Source organism: Blastomyces gilchristii, assembly GCF_000003855.2.
Source record: "Blastomyces gilchristii SLH14081 genomic scaffold supercont1.10, whole genome shotgun sequence".
Lineage (NCBI taxonomy): Eukaryota > Fungi > Ascomycota > Eurotiomycetes > Onygenales > Ajellomycetaceae > Blastomyces > Blastomyces gilchristii.
In genome coordinates, this window is record NW_003101673.1 from 291,347 (window position 1) to 309,235 (window position 17,889).

At 46.1% G+C, this 17,889-nt stretch overlaps 6 protein-coding genes and 1 non-coding gene across 7 annotated transcripts; 5 read left to right on the forward strand and 2 right to left on the reverse strand.

The window, feature by feature from the left end:
* Positions 1 to 3: 3 nt before the first annotated feature.
* On the reverse strand, positions 4 to 2,728 carry BDBG_05113 (serine/threonine-protein kinase Sgk2). Its single transcript, XM_002624298.2, has one exon. The coding sequence runs from the start codon at positions 2,712 to 2,714 to the stop codon at positions 120 to 122; it is 2,595 nt and encodes an 864-aa protein (XP_002624344.1). The 5' UTR covers positions 2,715 to 2,728; the 3' UTR covers positions 4 to 119.
* A 1,629-nt stretch (positions 2,729 to 4,357) lies between these two features.
* Positions 4,358 to 6,731, forward strand: BDBG_05114 (RNA exonuclease). The gene is made up of 4 exons (XM_031721993.1): positions 4,358 to 4,525; positions 4,605 to 5,069; positions 5,175 to 5,389; positions 5,501 to 6,731. Exons 2-4 carry the CDS (start codon positions 4,694 to 4,696, stop codon positions 6,440 to 6,442), a joined length of 1,533 nt encoding a protein of 510 aa, XP_031578754.1. The 5' UTR covers positions 4,358 to 4,525; positions 4,605 to 4,693; the 3' UTR covers positions 6,443 to 6,731.
* Positions 6,732 to 7,375: 644 nt separating this feature from the next.
* BDBG_05115 (uncharacterized protein) lies at positions 7,376 to 8,416 on the forward strand. The gene is made up of 2 exons (XM_002624300.2): positions 7,376 to 7,882; positions 8,072 to 8,416. Exons 1-2 carry the CDS (start codon positions 7,485 to 7,487, stop codon positions 8,313 to 8,315), a joined length of 642 nt encoding a protein of 213 aa, XP_002624346.1. The 5' UTR covers positions 7,376 to 7,484; the 3' UTR covers positions 8,316 to 8,416.
* Positions 8,417 to 8,794: 378 nt separating this feature from the next.
* On the reverse strand, positions 8,795 to 10,950 carry BDBG_05116 (uncharacterized protein). Its single transcript, XM_031721994.1, has 2 exons — positions 9,022 to 10,950; positions 8,795 to 8,816 (listed from the first exon to the last, which is right to left on the reverse strand). Exon 1 carries the CDS (start codon positions 10,512 to 10,514, stop codon positions 10,218 to 10,220), a length of 297 nt encoding a protein of 98 aa, XP_031578755.1. The 5' UTR covers positions 10,515 to 10,950; the 3' UTR covers positions 8,795 to 8,816; positions 9,022 to 10,217.
* Positions 10,951 to 12,319: 1,369 nt separating this feature from the next.
* Positions 12,320 to 12,409, forward strand: BDBG_17189. The gene has a single exon. It is a non-coding gene; the product is annotated as a tRNA-Lys (tRNA).
* A 2,200-nt stretch (positions 12,410 to 14,609) lies between these two features.
* Positions 14,610 to 15,005, forward strand: BDBG_05117 (uncharacterized protein; the record flags this gene model as incomplete). Its single annotated transcript, XM_031721995.1, has 1 exon — positions 14,610 to 15,005. One exon carries the CDS (start codon positions 14,610 to 14,612, stop codon positions 15,003 to 15,005), a length of 396 nt encoding a protein of 131 aa, XP_031578756.1.
* A 2,351-nt stretch (positions 15,006 to 17,356) lies between these two features.
* BDBG_17190 (MFS transporter, PHS family, inorganic phosphate transporter) lies at positions 17,357 to 17,710 on the forward strand (the record flags this gene model as incomplete). Its single annotated transcript, XM_031724970.1, has 1 exon — positions 17,357 to 17,710. One exon carries the CDS (start codon positions 17,357 to 17,359, stop codon positions 17,708 to 17,710), a length of 354 nt encoding a protein of 117 aa, XP_031578757.1.
* Between the last annotated feature and the right edge of the window lie 179 nt (positions 17,711 to 17,889).

Here is a 17,889-nt window from a genome sequence, read left to right on the forward strand (position 1 = left end):
AGACAGGGTTGGAATTGCTATCTACAGTGGTACATCATGGTAGTTGCGAAATATTCCATTGCAACGTGTGAATTTAAACAACAAAAAAGTAATTGCCCCGCGACCTCTGTCTCTGTTATCTAATCACTATGGCATCCTCCAATCAAAGATATCGCATCGTCGTACGCTTTGATAATGGGATTGTATAAACATTTTGGGTCTTGCGGGGTACCAATGATAATTCCTCTGCCCCCATACGGGAAAAGAATGTCTCGTATAGCTCTGCAAAGGGGTTTGACACACTCAAGTATTGGTGGAAACTCAGATAAAATATCCTCAAATCCATCTGCACCCATGTCGCCTCGCTTAATTCTTGCAATCTCTCTGTAAGTATCAGTGTACCATTTTGTCAGTAAACTGTTGTTTGGTGGAGAATATTCAACTGTGAAGAGATGCTCAAATCCACCAGTTCCAATGTTGCCTTGTTTGGTATTTGCAATTGTCTCATGACTTCCGGCGCACCATATTTCTAACATTCTATTTCTCAATCCGCCATGTCGCTGATACAACACCCGCAACTGGTTTAACTTGTACCAACCATGATGGGCACATTGCCAGATAAGCACGTAGAAGAATGACTCGAGATCATGTCGATAGGTATGGTCGATATTAAGTAGCACCTCAATTGCCATGAATTCCATTGTGCCAGTCTGGTGCCGTGCGCCACTTCTCCCACTCCCAACTTCTTTGGCGAGATCCAAATCAATTAGCATGCCTGAGTGACCGTCCGCCTTGCCTGGATCAGTTATTATTATATTGTTCTCTGAAATATCCCGATGAAGGATGTTCCCATCCAGATAAAGAGACTGGTGCGCCTTTATTGCATCGCAAAGTGCTGTGAGAAGCTCCAGGGGTGATCTGTAGTCATAGATCGGCCGGCCAGCAGGTGAGATCACAAGGCACCGGAGGATACGGTTGTCATACAGCTCCTCACTGTTTCTGTCGAAGAGGCTTGGCTGGTGCACTGACTGAATGGAGAAAGATAATTCACTCTCCTGCTGGGTGTTTCTTGATCGTTTGGATGTCTGCAGCCCCTTGTCCGGGGATCTGCGCTTCCTGGATGATGTCTTTCGATGGATATCTAAGTAACCGGGCCAAGTGAGTGGTTGAGAATGATGAAGCAGGGATGTTGTGCTTGGGGGTGCGCTTTTGAAGTTGTGGCGCTTGTTGTCAAATGTCAGGCCGCAGCGCATATCGGCGATACTAGTGATGGCACCATAGCCAATGATTGTGGCAACCCCTTGAACATTCTTCTGACTTGCCAGCTCAAGAAGTTCCGCCTCCGGCCGCCGCTTGTCTGACACCCATGAGAATTTAGCTACACCCTCTGCTTGTCCATCATTTGCAAGAAAACATGTGGTTCCGCGACACACAATGGCACGCTGAAAGGAAAGCATGTCACCCAGCTGCATCTTCCTTTCCTCTGAGTTTCCAGGCCCCTTGACAGTTATCGACTTGTTGCCATCTTCATCCCTAGCAATAAAGGTGTCCAGTCCCAGCTCCTCATCACTCATCATGGTGTAGCCCACAAGCACCTGAAAGAACTGTCTTGAGTCTGTGTAGACATCAATGATGCCTGAACTGTAGGGGCCTGAGCGGTCAAACACCCACACCTCCATCTCAGTCCCACAGACAGCAAATGCATGAATGAACCGCCGGGTGGGCTGTGCAGCAAAGACCTCACGGACATAGCGGCTCATCTGTAGCAGGGTGCCTTTGGTCTTGATCTCCTCCTTGGATTTTTTGAGCTCACCGACTACCAGAATATCTGCCCAGTTGTGATTGTTTCGCAAGAGACTCTCATCCCTAGGTCGCAAGGGACTCTCATCCCTAGTTCGCAAAAGAAGGTCAACTTGCCGTTCTGCCTTTGAACCAGTAAGATCTGCTTTACTTGCTGTGGTGTAGTACATGCTGCGTGATTCCAAGAGAAGATCTTCTTGAAGACGAAACCACCAAGTGAGAACATTGCTCTGTGTAGGAGGATCGGGAAACTGAGCCCAATTACCATCAGTGTCTGGGGCCAGTACACGTTGACAGATGGCATCTGCTTTGCTGCTCCAGTCCTTTCCCTCAAAGTATTTGTCAAAGAAGCCACCAACATCTCGAAATGTGCAGTCATGTATCTCCTCAAAGATTCTTGGATTCACCAAGTCACAGGTCTGCTCAGAACCTCTCTGTGATGTTGAGGTGGATTTGACCGGTGTGCTGTCAAAAGAAGGGGGGACACTTGCGGGAGGAGTTGTTTGTCGAGGGATGGTGTCAATGAGGGTAAATACAGCTTTCCAGACATTGAAGTTCCAGGTTTCGACATTCTGGGACTCAGTGGGAGGTCTTTGAATAACCAGGTGCATCAGTGGCTGGTAGTCGTTGTATCTGAAAATTTCTCTTGTTTTTTGGAGGCGCTTGAATATGTGTGCTAGATCAGATGCCACATTTCCATCACTTATCTGTGAGCGAAGGCTGTATGCTGCAGCCTCTCCCTGTAAGGTATAGACAAGTTTTGAAAACACACTTTGATAGAGTTGATCAAGGCTGTCAACAGCACCATGGTGGGAAATTAGACGCGACTCATATATTCTTTCAGCTTCCTGAAGTGCACCTTGTAAGCGATCGACTAGGTCGGATAGAGGGTGGTTCTTGATAATGTTGCAATCTTCTTGCGAAAGTCTTGTCATTTTGACGTTAGAAAAGACTGTTGTGTTGGGTTGGTGTGAAGGTTGGTTAACTAGGAGTTGTAAGGAGAGACAATTTTATGTGATGAGCAAACACGGGAACAAAAAATGCAGAATTGTTTTGAGGTAGTTATATGATATCTGCGAGAGAAGATAGCTGGATTTAGTCCTCTTTGTTTGATCGCGACGGTAATAACAACGCGAAAAAAGTAGAAAGTAAGGGAATTGGGAGTTGGGAGTTGGGAGTTGGGAGTTGGGAGTTGGGAGTCGTCGGGAGTAGGAAAATAGGGAAGTAGGGAGTCATTTATTGAAATCGTATTTTGAGAAGCATCGGCTAAATATTCCCATTTAGGAAACCAAGCCCGCAAACCAAACTTGTAGAAGTATCAGCCAATAATAATTTCTTATAACTAGTTACTAAACAAGCATCAAACGCTGTCGCTTACGCACCCCTTTCCCCCCTGTAGTTATGTGCACTTTTCTGCTTTCTGACAATATCACATACATAACTGGGATTTCCTTTGTTAAGTATATATTTAACTAAGAACTCTATAAAACATATTCAGAGTGAATCCAGGAGAGATTCTGCAGCTCATGTATAAGTTACTACTTTGCAGCTTAGAGAAGAGTGCTCAGTATTTCTTCAAGACTTCACTTCATATCAAGAGACTAATAGCTTCTCTGCTCTCTTAATTATTTCAAAAGGTCTTCTCAATTACCACAGCACAGCACGGTAGTTATTACCCTGAACAAATATGCCGCTTATGGCGGAGAGATTAGTTTCGACCGAGTGTCAGGACAGATATTTAAAAGAGAATAATAATAAGAGAGACGAAAAATAGTGTTGTACAGCTAGTTCTATTATCATGCATATCTTCTTTAAAATCTAGATTTAGATTCTCTTTCCTATGCATCATTTCTATTTCCCGCTTTCTCATGTAGTTAATCAATGGCAGAATCCAAGGCAGAATTCAAGGACTAGCTTGCTTTGTTGTTGAATGCTGGAAGTATGCGGACCAGGCTACCGTTCTCCTCCATCTCCTCCATCCTGTTCAACCATCATGAGGTTCTGGCCAGCTTACTGGCCCACGTCACTTGCAGTCGTCTGAGAAGAGGTATTTACCAAATTATGCGCTCGCTGCTGAAAGAATCGAGTGATTGGCCTTTAGTCTGCGCTGCTGTGTTCAGAGGGGATGGAATGGGCTTTGCCGCAATTATGCAGCCGGGCTCAGGCGCTTGGGGCGAGACTTGGGTGGTTGGAGGAGGTAAGTTATTGCTTCCGTTAATTTCTTATTCTTGGTGTTAATTCTTTTACGTTGTAATCCAGGCAATGGCATGGAGGTTCTGGAGAAAAGAGTTCTTATAGCTTGACTTCCCCCCTCATATCCCCACCCCCGATTCTCTTGCTTTGGCGTAGGAGTGATCATGAGGGATTTCGATGTGCCTCTTGCCTTTTATATAATAAGTACCGCTGTTATAGAAGGGGTTGACACAATTTGCCGCCTTGCCTATACCTGGTGTTGATCTACGACGCCCGTGTTGTAAGTGCAACCCTTCTTTGTAACAACTAAGCTCATGCTGAGAGTACATCTAACCTCCCCCGGTGCTGTAGATATCTAATAACACCCAGAATTTATAGCTAAAGGGAAGAATTTATCACAATGAATGCGTCCAACTTCGACACAAGAAACAGAGGGGGAAGTCTTGCAGGGCAAGAAAGAACAATGCAGTCCTCATCCTCGACTTCCGAGCGAATAAAAACTCGCAACCGCGCCCAAAGAAGATCTTTCAAAAAAGGTAAAAATAACAATGCAGTGCGTGATAATAACACCTCTATAGCACCAACCAACAGCCCGGCATCTGTTCAATACCCCCCTGACATCTCTTCTCCAGCGCAGAGAACTGGTGACTGGAATTGGAGCAGACCCAGCAACGCATTAAGCTCTATAGACCAAGTGCAAGGTCGTCTCAGGAGAGAACTGATGGATCTACATTTCCCGCCATTGGTACCTATTCCAGTAGAGGTACATGCTGCGTCAGTTCCTCTAGCTAGAAGGACGGTGGAACGACCGAAGCAACCTCCTGCGTCATTACTAGCCCCTGAACAGGCCCCTAAACAGGCCCATGACATGACATACAGACGTGATGATGGTTCGTCCCTAGCTGTCAGCGAGACCGCTACTGCGGAACTAGCGCAAGAGCTGGGCCCTAGTAACATCGAAGCGACCCCTGAATATATGCTGCACTTGAATGCCCTCATTGCCAAACCAAGGACTCTCAAGGAGGCTGGATATGTTCTCAACCCACTTTCAACTAAGGACTTTGAACAAAAGAAAAGATGCCGTGGGTGCGGCACGAGTAAGCACCTTTTTTTTTTTTTTTTTTCTTTTTCCGTCTCCCTTGATTGCCTACTTCCCACAAGTATAATTGATGAAACTAACGGATAGCAAGCAATGGCGAAAGTTATGCGCCCGAGAGAGAGAGCGGTGCAGAAGAGGGAGAAATCCAAGGATCACCCAATAAAATCGGACTATAATGCTAGTGAGAAGAAAGACTCCTCGCAGAAGGAGAAGGGTGATGGCAAATGTGAGGACGATGAGACCAAAACAACACCGAAGAAGAAGATTATACCCTGCAAGTTCCATCCAGGTCCACCGGTGTGGAATAGGCAAGGAAAGGTATGCCATATCATCCTACTTCAGCCGTGTAAAATATCTTGGAGGTGACAAAATTACGCGCTTAATTCAATCCACTTACTAAATGAAAATCCCATGAGCTTATTTACCTAGATATGGTCGTGTTGTCGCCAACCCATGTCCGCAGATCCTTGCAGCGGTGCTGAGCAGCATATCGCTCGCTATTATCTTCCTGGGGAAATTCAGAGACTCTGGCAGTTCCATCCTACTCCACGGACACCAAATATGTCCTCTCCAGATACCCGTGCCGCGGTCGCTATTGACTGTGAAATGGGTCAGGCAGCGTCAGGAGATTCCGAGCTCATCCGGGTTACGCTGATAGATTACTTCTCATCGGCTGTGCTTATTGACAGTCTCGTATATCCAACCGTGAAAATGGAGCACTACAGGACGCGATTCTCCGGCGTCAGTAGACGTGATATGGAAACTGCGATGAAGGAGGGGAGTTGTATTATGGGAAGAGACATGGCTCGATTCACCGTGTGGAGATACGTTGGACCTCAGACGGTTGTTGTTGGGCATTCGGCTCATAATGACTTGGAGTCATTGCGTTGGATCCATTCTAAGGTCATTGATACGCATATTATCGAATCCCTATTGGAAAAGGAAAAGAAGTGCGAATCTAAAAAGGAAGGCGATAAGCCCGAGGAGGATGGCAAGGAAACAGCTGAGAAAGATGAAGCGACACCTCTAACCGAGGAGTCTGGCGGAAATGAACATGAAGCTGAACATCAACTAGATGAAGACGAAGAGTCGAATGCAAATACAAGCAGCAAAGGACCGAAGAAATCACCCAATTCAGGGGCAAGACCTGACGAAAGCGCCCCTGACAAGGGCAAGCAGGGGCCGCCCAAGAAGAGAAATAAAGGAAGTGGTAAATTGTCCCTCAAGACTCTTGCTAGAGAGAGACTGGGACGGGATATTCAAAATGCAGGGAATAAAGGTCATGATAGCCTGGAGGATGCGCTTGCAGCCCGAGATCTGGTCCACTGGCATATTGTAAATCGGGGGAGGGTTGGATTGGACGACGGGTAGAAAGGGATACAGTAGCTTAGTCTTCGCTGCGGAGTTAGGCGACTATGGCATACGATCCGTATTTGTGACTACTTTGATACAGAGATAGACAGCCTGACATGTCACATTATCTGCAAGTTTTTCCTCATGGCACATAAACACATCGATAGGCCTTAAAAAAAGAATAAAGAACAAAAGAAAAAAAAAGAAGAAAAGAAATCCAATACCGTCGTATGGTAGAAATCATCTCCAGGTGGCGTTGTTCTTTTGAGGCCTACAATGCAGCTTTGGCCAATATTGTAGGGTTTCTGTGGCCCCAATGCACATTTGATTGGTTGTATGTATATAGGTCTCAGAGCGTTGCCAGTTGTCTCTGGAAAACATACCTCGAGCCTTGCGTCGAGATGGAAGTGGAAAAAGGGTTTTCTTAACAAGACGTATAAGTATAAGAAGGTGACCAATCTGTTTCCTTTTTTCTCGACCTGGTCTTGTTTCTCTCGTTCGTCTTCTCCAGTTCCGCTGGCAGCTGGGATCATCATCCGGCAATAGTGTCTATCTATATTCTTCCATCCCAATTGTCTGCCTCTATACGCTCTTCGAATTCTATCCTTGTTTGATCTGCTTCTCACAAGGGTAGATACCGTACCAGCCGGACGGGGCAAACTCGCCTCCCCGTTCGGCTTGAAAGCAATCAGAGGAGTACCCATTTTTGCTGTGAATTCTGTGAATATACAATTACCATTCCAGGGGAAAGCAACGTGCGACTGAAGACAAATCTCCTCCATATCCCTGTAGGAGGTTAAAATTCCCCCCACTAGGCATTCATAGCCATGGTCTTCTTATTCTTCATCTCCATCTCTTCAACCCCGTTCATTTCCGCCCTATTTGCCCCCTTCGTCCCGGTGCTGTAGTGGACGAATTCGGGAACAAAAGGGGCCAACATCGCGGAGATGACGGGGATTGAGACGATGGAGATGAAGGGGACGAAGAACCAAAAAACAACGTGGATTTTCCGTACCCGTTCATCGAACCGAAATGGTTAGATATTCAATTCCCGGGGCCGATGCCACAGCACCAGCGGCCCCTGGGACGAGAACGAGAACCATCGGGGGAAATCGATTCTGAACGTGACGTGGAGCAAGAGGTGTCGATAATTGAGGAGTCGAAGTCGAGGGACGGCCTGTGGGCTAGTGTGTCCAATGCCTCCTCGCCGGTGATCGCAACACCCGGTTGGACAAATGCAGCGCCAGTATCGGTAGAGTCTCAGGGGTCGTGGAACGGTAGCGGTGATTTCTTCTATGACGGTGGCTACACCGATACATATAGCCCTTTGGGGTCGTCGGGAGGTCTATCTTCTCCATCCAAATCTAGTCATGTTTCAGATGCAGATGCAGGTGGATTCGCTCAGCAATACGGATGTTCCGAATGTTCATATGTATTTGAGAGGCGATATGAGCTAAAGTAAGTTATTGTCATGCCCCACCGGTTGGATTCCTGTTTCCTACTATCCCTGTAGCAACAATTGACATAGGCTACACGAGTTCGTTCTCTTTAAAAGCTGATGCGGATGGCAGTTCCCATATGAAAAAGCACACGGTTCCATATAAATGTCGATATATGATTGAGGGGAGCGGAGAAAAATGCCCGAAGGCATTTCGACATCGCAAGGACCTCATTCGGCACCTTCAACGTAAACACCCCGAGTCAGTCCCGGATTTCACGCCGCTATATTGCCCGGTTTGGGGGTGTCAGCATTCGGAGGGAAGGGGTAAAGGGACGAGGAAGGATAACTTGCGCAGACATCTTAGGGGACAACATAGGGATGTGTATTTACCTTTGCGGAGAGGGTTTGGATGAGCGGATGCCTGTGGGGGACGTTTACATGTATCTTTGAGTGTGTTCGTCGCTTCTAGTATGTGGCTCTTATAGTTAAGTATTTGAAGATCAAATCAAAAGTAAATACGCTCGGGGACGTAGTCAGCCTGCAGCATGGAGATAAACCCTTGAGAATCCTTTCACTAACTAGAGACTAGAAAGCATGACTCACTAAAAGCAACGAACCAACTGTAAACGGCGTCCGGGCCTCGTTCCAGTCACCCGACGGATAAAAACATAAGAGGCACAGGCGTATAAAGTAAGGGCTAGATTTGTCAATAGCAAGAATTCTTCCTAGTGAGGCAAGTGATCAATCGGCCTTAGTGGTCGTGACATTTCGCATGGTAGCATTGGTCAAGTAGAGATATGAAGTCTTGACGCTGCAAATAGCCGGCTGAACTGGGTGTGGACCCGTTTAAGCGTACGTATCATGGCCACCACCGCCCGATCGATGGCAGTTCCAACTCGTAGCTGTAGCTGTGGATGCTAGGAGGGCGACAACGGGGGCTCCGGTGATTTTCTGAAGAAGATTAGCCAACAAAACTCATCGTATAATGAATAATTAGTATCATCTTGGATAATTTATATCTTTGTCGGGGTGTGAGGAAATTGAGCTGTAGTACGATCACACTGGGTGTTTTGCAGATTGTCTAATCTAATCTCCTCATAGCGAGTAGGTTAGAATGGTCCGGGGAGAGAAAATAATGGATAAAAGGATATATTACCTCAGTCAGCAGCTCTCTACCGTGAGATATCGAAAGAAAACAATAAAAAGTAAAGGGAACTCAACCTGTTTTTATACCAGCAAGTCCCTTTGTATTTTTTTATCCTAATCTCGATTGCAAGAAGGCTTGGGATCAGAAACAAAGTGAACTCAGAGTTACTCATAGCTTTGAACCTGAACACTCCAACTGATGCTCCAATCCAAAATTGAAAATCAATATATTGCGCGTAGTAAATACCATACAGTACATGCAGTGTGCTAGTTAAACTACGTACATGCTAAATATGTACGTGAGACAAACTGTCATTGAGCTAAAGTGAGCGAGCACTCATTGGACATGGCCTCTAGTTGAAACTGGAGCTTAAACCATAGGTATTCATTTTCCAGTCAGCTGGTGAACTAGAAATGAACCCAGCATTGTCCTACTGCAACAATATATCAGTGCATTCTAAACAATCACAGCCAAGGGAGACCGCACAGCTTGCCTAATATCTCATCTCGCTAGACTGGACCCGTTGGCCATCTAGGCCACAAGGAGAGTAGTAGGTAGGGTAAAACAGCTGACTCCAGGATGCTGGTGGATTCTGCGCAAGTAGGATACTGAAGCTTAGCTTCTGCTCAGTTCAAGATGCAGAGGTAGGTTACACTGGTATCTCTTGCTCAGTTTTCAACGCCTGCAGCTTGTTCTGGCAGCACTGAAATAGAGCTGGGTAAACTGACTCTCAAGAGCCATTTACATTGAAAGTCTCCTCTATTTCTTTTTCAGATAGCTGATTTGAGACAACCAATGCACTTGAAAAGCATTGACAACAGCAAAATGAATTTCTTCATGGCATTGCAGCGGGGAACCTCCTCGGTTTGAGATGGGACCCTTTTAACATTTGTCGATGGGTATTCCGCCTTTCTGTTCTAGAAAGAGTCATTTGCCACAGAATTCAAATTCAACTGGCGACGCGTATGAGGGTGGTGTTAGCCAAATCAAAGTGACGGTGAAAACAGCGTACATCCGCATGCCCGGTGCCTACTCCGACTGACATGCGATGTCCACTTCGTCGATTCCCCAAAGAGGGTCCATTCTGCTCTTCTAGCTATCGACCTGGTGTATAAATCCTGTAAGTTTAACGAGTAACAGTGCTCTGTTTTCCACCCCAAGTTCGGCCTCGCTTCGTGGTTTCTTGGCTTGGCCGCTCCGCTCCTTTAGTTGGTCCTCCATGCTTTGTTTCGTAAACTTTCAGACGCCCTTCTTCGTTGCTGTTCAACCTCTGGCAGCTCTTCAGACCATTCTCTTGTCTCCGGGGTCAGCCCTACCCAGAGGTTGTGGCACATCTTTCTGAAGCTGGGAACGGAGGTAGCCCCGTCCAATAGGACCACAGCGGCGTCGGAAGTTCGTCGCCGCCGTTGTAGCTTCCTCGGTAATTTCTGGTCAGCAGTTTCTGTCCGTCCACAGCTTGGGCGTGGATGGAGAGCTTCAGCGTAACACCCAAAATCTTGCATAATTCGTCCAGAAAATCTGAAGATGAACTATGGACTCTCTATCAAACAAAATAGCGGTGAGAAATCCAGAGTAGATATATGAATGGGCGGGAGCCTGGTTATTTCGCCGTTATTGGCTATGGCTGTGGCGAAGGGAACTGAAATTTGCTCCTTGCTGAAATAATCCATGATCGCGGATATATAATTCTTTCAAATGAATAAACATTTCCCTTGTCGATCTGCTCTTGGTATGGGTTTATGGAGCCTCAGGGAAAATATTTATAGCGGCCGCCAAAACGGCAGGAGTTGGCATGGTCTGTATTGTCCTTCTTCCGTTGTATCTAGCAATAATAATGCTTTATCCATGCCAATATTTCCCTAATTCCAGGATGAGCGGTTGAAGGTTCTGGAAAAGTGATGACCAACAGGTGTGAGAGTTGTGCGCCCGCGAGGTCATTTTCTCCAAGTACCGCTAACAGTCCTTGTGGTTACAACCCACCATTGAACGGCTAATCCTGGTGTTCTTAGATTGACGATTCCTTGATCCATTGACGGACTTAAACAGTTTTGGTTAAACATAAGTCCGATCACCAGAATCAGGTTGTCCGGCGGGATCCATTGATCTTCAGGTTTAGGGTCTCTAGCATCAGTAAAGCTCGCATGTCTCGCGTTCTAGGTGGATCTGTTCAACTTATTCAGCTTGCTGGCTGGGGCTTTCACCCGTTCATCGATATTGGCAATGTTTCCCAGTGTAAACGGTTATGTATTTAATCTTTTGGTATTCATGAGCTTATCCAGGGCATTTCACCGTTCATATTGTTGAGATTCCAATTCCGCCTCTCACTCTTTTAGAATGTTGGCCATTTCTTAGCTTCGCCATGGCAGATACCATTCGTAGTACGACAGCAGTATGCGACAGGATGCGAGCAACTGGCTTGGTACTTGTGTGAGGGCGTGCAAACGCATCCTTCCGGCCGCTGTCTCTGTTGCCAGATGATTTCTCTTCCTAGATCGTAATGGCCCAAAGCTGGGGTATTATCTAGGTGATTAACATCTTCTTCAGTAGTTCAAATTTGTTGTTGACAGGCAGCACTCCAAGGCAACCCATCATCCCTTATGGTCAACCAGGAGAAACAGAAGGGAGTTAAATGACCAGATGATTCTCTAAACCATATATTAAAGCTATAGAAACCCTAATAGCGACAGAACTGCCTTTGACAGCTGAAAGAATACAACAGTCAACAATCACGGAAGTCTTCCTGGGTCAGTCTTAATATTCATAATGAATCCAGATATTGTTCCGGCCACATGGAATAGGCATTGGATGGGGTGGCCTGCAACTATATCCTGCAGCTCTCTCAGATCAGGCCTCCTCCGGTTACTTACTGCTGTAAGTGAGAAGGTCATCGACAAATGTGGTCATAAATTCATTGATAGCTGAAGAAGGTAGTGGCAACGGAGTGTTGAAAACAGGCTCCATTCAACCGTCAATTCATTCGTGGATTAGCGGTCTGGGACTCATCCTTCGCATATATATAATCTTTCGGGATGAGGGCAACTCATTGAATTTCAATTTAAATTCCTTCCCTTGTAGCTATTTTAGGAGCGGTTGCCTGGGCTCGTCTCAGACAGCACATTTCAGCGGCCGCGATAGCGTTAGTTCCTCAGCACTCCTTGATATCAGACTGGGAGGAGAGCTTCTGAATTCTCCTTATCCAAACGTCGATATGCAGGTGTCTTGGACTTCTAGAATTGGACAAATTGAGAACCAGAGCGGGCAGCGCGATTATATTGACTGGCTGACGCGACGGGCTGCAACGTTAAGCGCCGGGCTAGCTCAATCGGTAGAGCGTGCGGCTCTTATGTCACAACATCGTGTGACCGCAAGGCTGCGGGTTCGATCCCCGCGTTCGGCTATCTATTATATACTTCTTTCTTGCCCGTTACTTTTTGTTTTCTTTTTTTTTTTTAATTATCTTTCTTCCATTTTGTATTTTTTTATATTCTGTTTATTACTTTTAACTTTATCGGAATACTGGACTAACAGCTAGTGCTCTTTCTAGAGGGTTTGTCTTGTCATCCCGCGCAGATGATTTCTCGCAGCGACCTCTCTACGCCCCGAATCATGAGCAGTGCCCGCCTAGCCTGCGGTATGACCCTCAATTTTCGGTAGTTCCACCCTATATTTTAGTGGCATTCTCATACAAATAGAAGATTCTTATTCTCTTCATTCTTATTATCCTCATTCACACTATTCTTTATTATTGTCTATCAAGATGAACCTCCTTGCTGCTCTTGAATCTTCTGCTACATCTTCAAAGCAATTAACCTGCAATCAATGTTGAGATATTTTTCTTCTTCAGTCTTGATTGAACTTATGAAAATATCTTCAATCATCTTGAGATTGTCTATCAAGACTCAAGAGATTCAATACAGATGCAATCTGAGTGCAGCTACTTCTCAGAAGCATACTGATCACTCTATTCTCAGACTGTATGAAATCATACGAAGCTGTGAATACAGAAGAACCGTGAAGATGAGGAGAATCTGTCTTGTGAAGTTGTGATGCACTTCAAGAAGTGATTAGAGCTGTCTGAGATGTTATGAGAGAGGAGCAGCTACAGGAGCTTATAGCAGAGATGCCAGCTCACTGTCAGACAGTTATACAGGCAGGTGATGACTATACTAGATATGAATATGATTATTGATTCCTCTACAGATTATTCTATAATAATGAGAACGTGCTCAACGCGAGAATGCCACATATACCCCCTCCCCAGAATGATGGTTAGAATGCCACTAAAATATTAGGATGGAACTAACGAAAATACCGGGGCATACCGTAGTACATCATCGATTTAATGCTATCCGCCTTGACCAACTTCAACCAGTTCACCCTGTCCCGCCTCTGGATGTCCAAGGAGCTAGATATATATGGTGACCCTTTGCCATGTCCTCCGAGAGCCCTGATGCTCTCCGCCTGTCTTGTCGTTGGAACAACCTCTCCGTATGCTTCCACGAAATACCAAGGCACGGCCGGCTGGGTCTGAGAGCAAAAAACGGAATATCAAAGGCATTTGTGCCCTAAGGACAGGCAATTCCCAAGCAATGACTGCAATGACCCAGCCTCACACGCCCACTGACTGGGTCCATTATTGGCGCTTGATCCGCTGACGGAACCTTAGAAAGCTAACGGATAGTCCCTTCTGTTTGGCTTGGCACTTGCGGGAGGTTATTATATCAGGCATCTCAACGGAGCTACGGTCTGTTCTCTGTTCAGAATCGAAGAACTGCCCGCGTCATGACACAACTGACTAAGAAGATAGAGTGTGGTATTTGCTATATACCATCTGCTCACAATCTACTACGGCGTGTTTCGTTTTTGCCAACCGCGGTCTACTTCAGCGGGTATCACTAAAGCTATGTGCTACTCTTGGACCGTTCGACTTCTTAATTCTAATATTGCATCACGGATTCAGTGACATATGAGCCAACTCGGCAGCTTCCCCGATTTCCTTTGTAAAGCTAGCCCGGAGGGAACAGCTTGTTCCTCATGAGTTTTGGATTTTCTCCTTCAGACAGCTTCAGCCTAATCGAAATATGCCATTATATCGTTAATTGCCGACATGGCCCCACGAGTGCAGCGCAGGTCATCACTGGGCTTCGTGAAGAGGTGCTAGATTTTTTGAGGATCTTCTAAAATGCTTCCATCTTATTCTCGAAGAGACGGATGAAGTTTCCTGCATCGAGCTCCGCGGGGTGGAAACTACATTAAGAGAATTTCGAGCGCATCTGGAAAAATATTCTGTTTTACAATAGCAGTCCTTAGGAAACGACCATCTCGAGCCACCAAGCCCGCGCGTGAGTATCCGCAGGTCAAGGGAGATTCTGATGAAATCGAAAAATGCGACTCGATTGGGAGAGGAGGTTGTCAGGCACTTGGCATGGGGAGAGAAGGACATTATAGCTTTGCAGGAAAGAATCGAGAGGCATAAGCAGTCACTGTGGTTGTACCTCATTTGGGCTATATCATTCGCAGCGAAATTGCGGGAAATTTGGTGTTTCTGACATGCGTTCAGGGAGAAAACCGCTGGTATCAGGATAAAACTGATGAGCATGGAAAAGATGCTTGCGGAGTTGCGCGCAGAGCCAACATCGACATCGATCAACGTGCCCACCCACTTGGATCGGGATGTTTCCTTTTCGTTCCCGATCGACGCAGGTGTCACATACGCAACGGACAGATATCAAGCAATTCTAGCTGCCATGGAACGCCAGATGGAATTCGCCATGCTGGAAAGGAACCGGGCAGACACTGGCGAGGGCGAGGAGTGGGAGACAATTTGTGGCCAGCCTGATCTTTTCCACCGTAGGGTTCTCAACGCCATAGAACCCAAGGCAAACGCTTCAGCTCAGCATGGAAATGGATCTTGGCCTTCCCACCATGAATTCAACAAGGCTCTGCTTTCACAAAATGCGATTGAAACCCCACTGAAAAGAGCTTCCACTTGAAATGATGCTAGCCACCATGAGCCAACTAATCCACTTCCTCCCCTGTATGAAGAGAGAGGGTATCGGTTCGAAGCTGGATCAACGATCTCTACGGCGACTGAATCAACCTCACCGTTGCCTTCAGTGTTCTCATTTAACCCGCCTTTGCGAACTGCAACGACAAGCACTGTCGACAGCATAGATCCTCTGACGGCTAACACTAATGTTTCGGACATGAAGCGCAGACCCTCCTCGAACACACACGTCGGGGAAAACGGAAACACGAAGAGCAGAAGCTCCTACCGCGGCCTCATATTTCTTTATCGAGTGAGACGGAGTTGTCGCATCGCCCTAGCTTTGAATCGTCAAATGGATCGGGAGGGCAAAGAAGTTGGAAAGCTTTACAGTTGAATGGCTGGGCAAAAGTGTGTGACCAAGTTCCATTTCTACGTCTATTAACTAATCCACTTTCCCCGTGGTAGTATTTGGGATGGCTGTCCCTCTCCAGTTTAAATACTGCACTCTCGAAGCAGGCCATCGCAATGACGACCGTCTGTACACTATTAATGCCGTTTATCTCCACGATTACTCAACAGCAACTTCCCATTATAAAATGTTCAGGTAACGCTATTTCCATCTTATCAGGTGTTCGAACAGGAGCTAAAGTGACAAGCAGTATCATCAGCCGCGAGACGGCCGATCCCCCACATGGAACCTCCAGGCCCTCAAGATGACTCTTCAGATGCTTTTCGCGTTTATTTCGTTAAACCTCCGATTATGAAACAGGGAGAAGAAAGAGTTCAATATTTCTTCAAGAAGCAAAAGGTATCCTTGATAATGTGAACAACCCTGTATTTAATTCCATGTTTGACTCATATCTCTAATACTGTGTTCCTCCGCGGTAGACCAGTTCAGTTTCCAGAGTTGGATCTACGGCCGGAAACTTATTTTGGCTACTATCATACAAAAGATTTCTTCTACTCAAGGAAAGGAATCAGACCGACAGTACATTTGGATATGGGAAGCCACGTCGCCAGGACATCCTCGAGCTCTTCTTTATTTGGCTACTGTGAGGTTCAAGAAGTACATTGAAATTAACGGTATATAATTTGATTAGTGAGAATCATGGAGAATCAAGATTGTCTCGCTAACCATCCTCTTTAGAAAAAGAAATTCTGCCTAACTACAAAACTTCGTCACGAAACAATGTTCTTGAACTAAAACTTCTCTCACTAATGCAGCATTTACATTTATCTCCTAGAGGTAAGTAACCATCTGTGCCACCCAACCGCTCCCAGCTTGGTCCTTCGAAACAAGGATGCTTCAGCCTCATCATAGTAGCAAAAGTGATCTTTTCGATGTCTCTCCATAGATCTGTAAGATTTTATCCGTGCCCTGTCCGCCGCGAGAGCCCCATGCAAAGACATAGCTGACAAGTTCATAGATCTTCCACGTATGGCGTTTTTAGCCTTGACCACCCTTGGCCCCTTGCAACCTCGTGGTTGTTTCCGGGCTTCTGTATGGGCCAAGGAATCCCTGACAGCTTCCAATACTTTCGTTAATTCTTCCGCCCTCCTATTTTCGTTTGGAAAGATCACAAGAATAAGTTGTCGGCAGTGCATTGTCTGTCTAATGAGGGGCTATGCACGGTGCACAAGATCTCAACACCGATGGAAACTCATCCTATCCTCCCTGTTTTCGTCGTTTACCATCTGACAGCATGTAACCGTGCTACTCCCCATGAACCATTGGCCGCCACATGAAATGCCGAGATATGCTCTGGGGTGATCAACCGTTGGCCAAGCGACTTGGTTTCCAGGCCGGACTTCCCGCCTCGCGTTTTTGACAGCTTCTAACTTATCATAGCTCCATACAAGAAGAATAAGACTCTCTCGAATTCACTTTTAACCGAAGGGAGAGCTTCTTGCCATGGACTTTTCTAGATCTATTTTACAGATGTGGCTTTCAATGACCTAGCGGTCGTTTTATTATGATCCTATTCTCAACAACATACTCTCTAGTGATGAAAATTTCCTATAGGTTTCAAGATCAAGAATCGCACAGAAAACTTCACCCATATTCCAGTGCGTTACTGAATCTTCAGAATGATCGTTTGGACTCAATTAATGGGTTAAATATTACAGGAGCTTCATTTAAGACGCCATCGAGTCTTTGATGAGCTCGATGCCACCCACTTTCAGGGTCTGGTTGTGTTTGTTGCCGGCGTAATCTTTTTCATAGATGGATATGACGTATGTAACGCATGCATCTTCGAATGCGGTCCTCAAACAGCAGTAAACAGGTTTACGCTTCAATATCACCTAACAGATATTCGGGGATCATAATCCCTATGCTTTCGCATGTCTATTGGCATGGAGCGATGCCCTCGGGAATCGAGACTGCTATGCGCGCTGCCTGCCCCCCCCCCCGTCAGAACCATTATCGGCCAATATGCACTCGGTGTTCTTGCGGACCTTTATGGCCGCCGCAAAATGTACGGGCTTGAACTGCTTGTCATTATCATCACAACAGTCGGGGTGACAATGGCTTCGGAAGGCGCCTCGCAATCAATGAACCTTGCTGGATGGCTAATCTTCTGGAGATTCCTAATGGGGATTGGGATTGGTGCTGACTATCCTCTGAGCGCAGTGATAGTATCTGAGTTTGTTCCTACCAAGTCTCGTGCTCGAATGATTGCCACTGTTTTCGTTATGCAGCAATGTTGATTGATACCTTATCACCACATTGGTGGCTCTTTTTGCTACATTGGCGAACAAGAATGGACTCCCGACCAATAATCCCTACATATGTCGACAGTATCAGATCATGCACTGATGACGAATTATGTCGACGGACAATAGATAGCATTTGGCGCTGGGTTATAGGAGTGGGGGCCATCCCGGCT

Bases quoted from the DNA above. Each gene is read 5' to 3' on its own strand.
- BDBG_05116 (XM_031721994.1), bottom strand. From the start codon at position 10,514: ATGCAAGATTTTGGGTGTTACGCTGAAGCTCTCCATCCACGCCCAAGC.
- BDBG_05113 (XM_002624298.2), bottom strand. From the start codon at position 2,714: ATGACAAGACTTTCGCAAGAAGATTGCAACATTATCAAGAACCACCCT.
- BDBG_05115 (XM_002624300.2), top strand. From the start codon at position 7,485: ATGCCACAGCACCAGCGGCCCCTGGGACGAGAACGAGAACCATCGGGG. The intron at 7,883-8,071 runs GTAAGTTATTGT...AAATGCCCGAAG, and splicing joins GAGAGGCGATATGAGCTAAA to GCATTTCGACATCGCAAGGA.
- BDBG_05114 (XM_031721993.1), top strand. From the start codon at position 4,694: ATGGATCTACATTTCCCGCCATTGGTACCTATTCCAGTAGAGGTACAT. The intron at 5,070-5,174 runs GTAAGCACCTTT...CAATGGCGAAAG, and splicing joins ATGCCGTGGGTGCGGCACGA to TTATGCGCCCGAGAGAGAGA. The intron at 5,390-5,500 runs GTATGCCATATC...TTATTTACCTAG, and splicing joins TGTGGAATAGGCAAGGAAAG to ATATGGTCGTGTTGTCGCCA.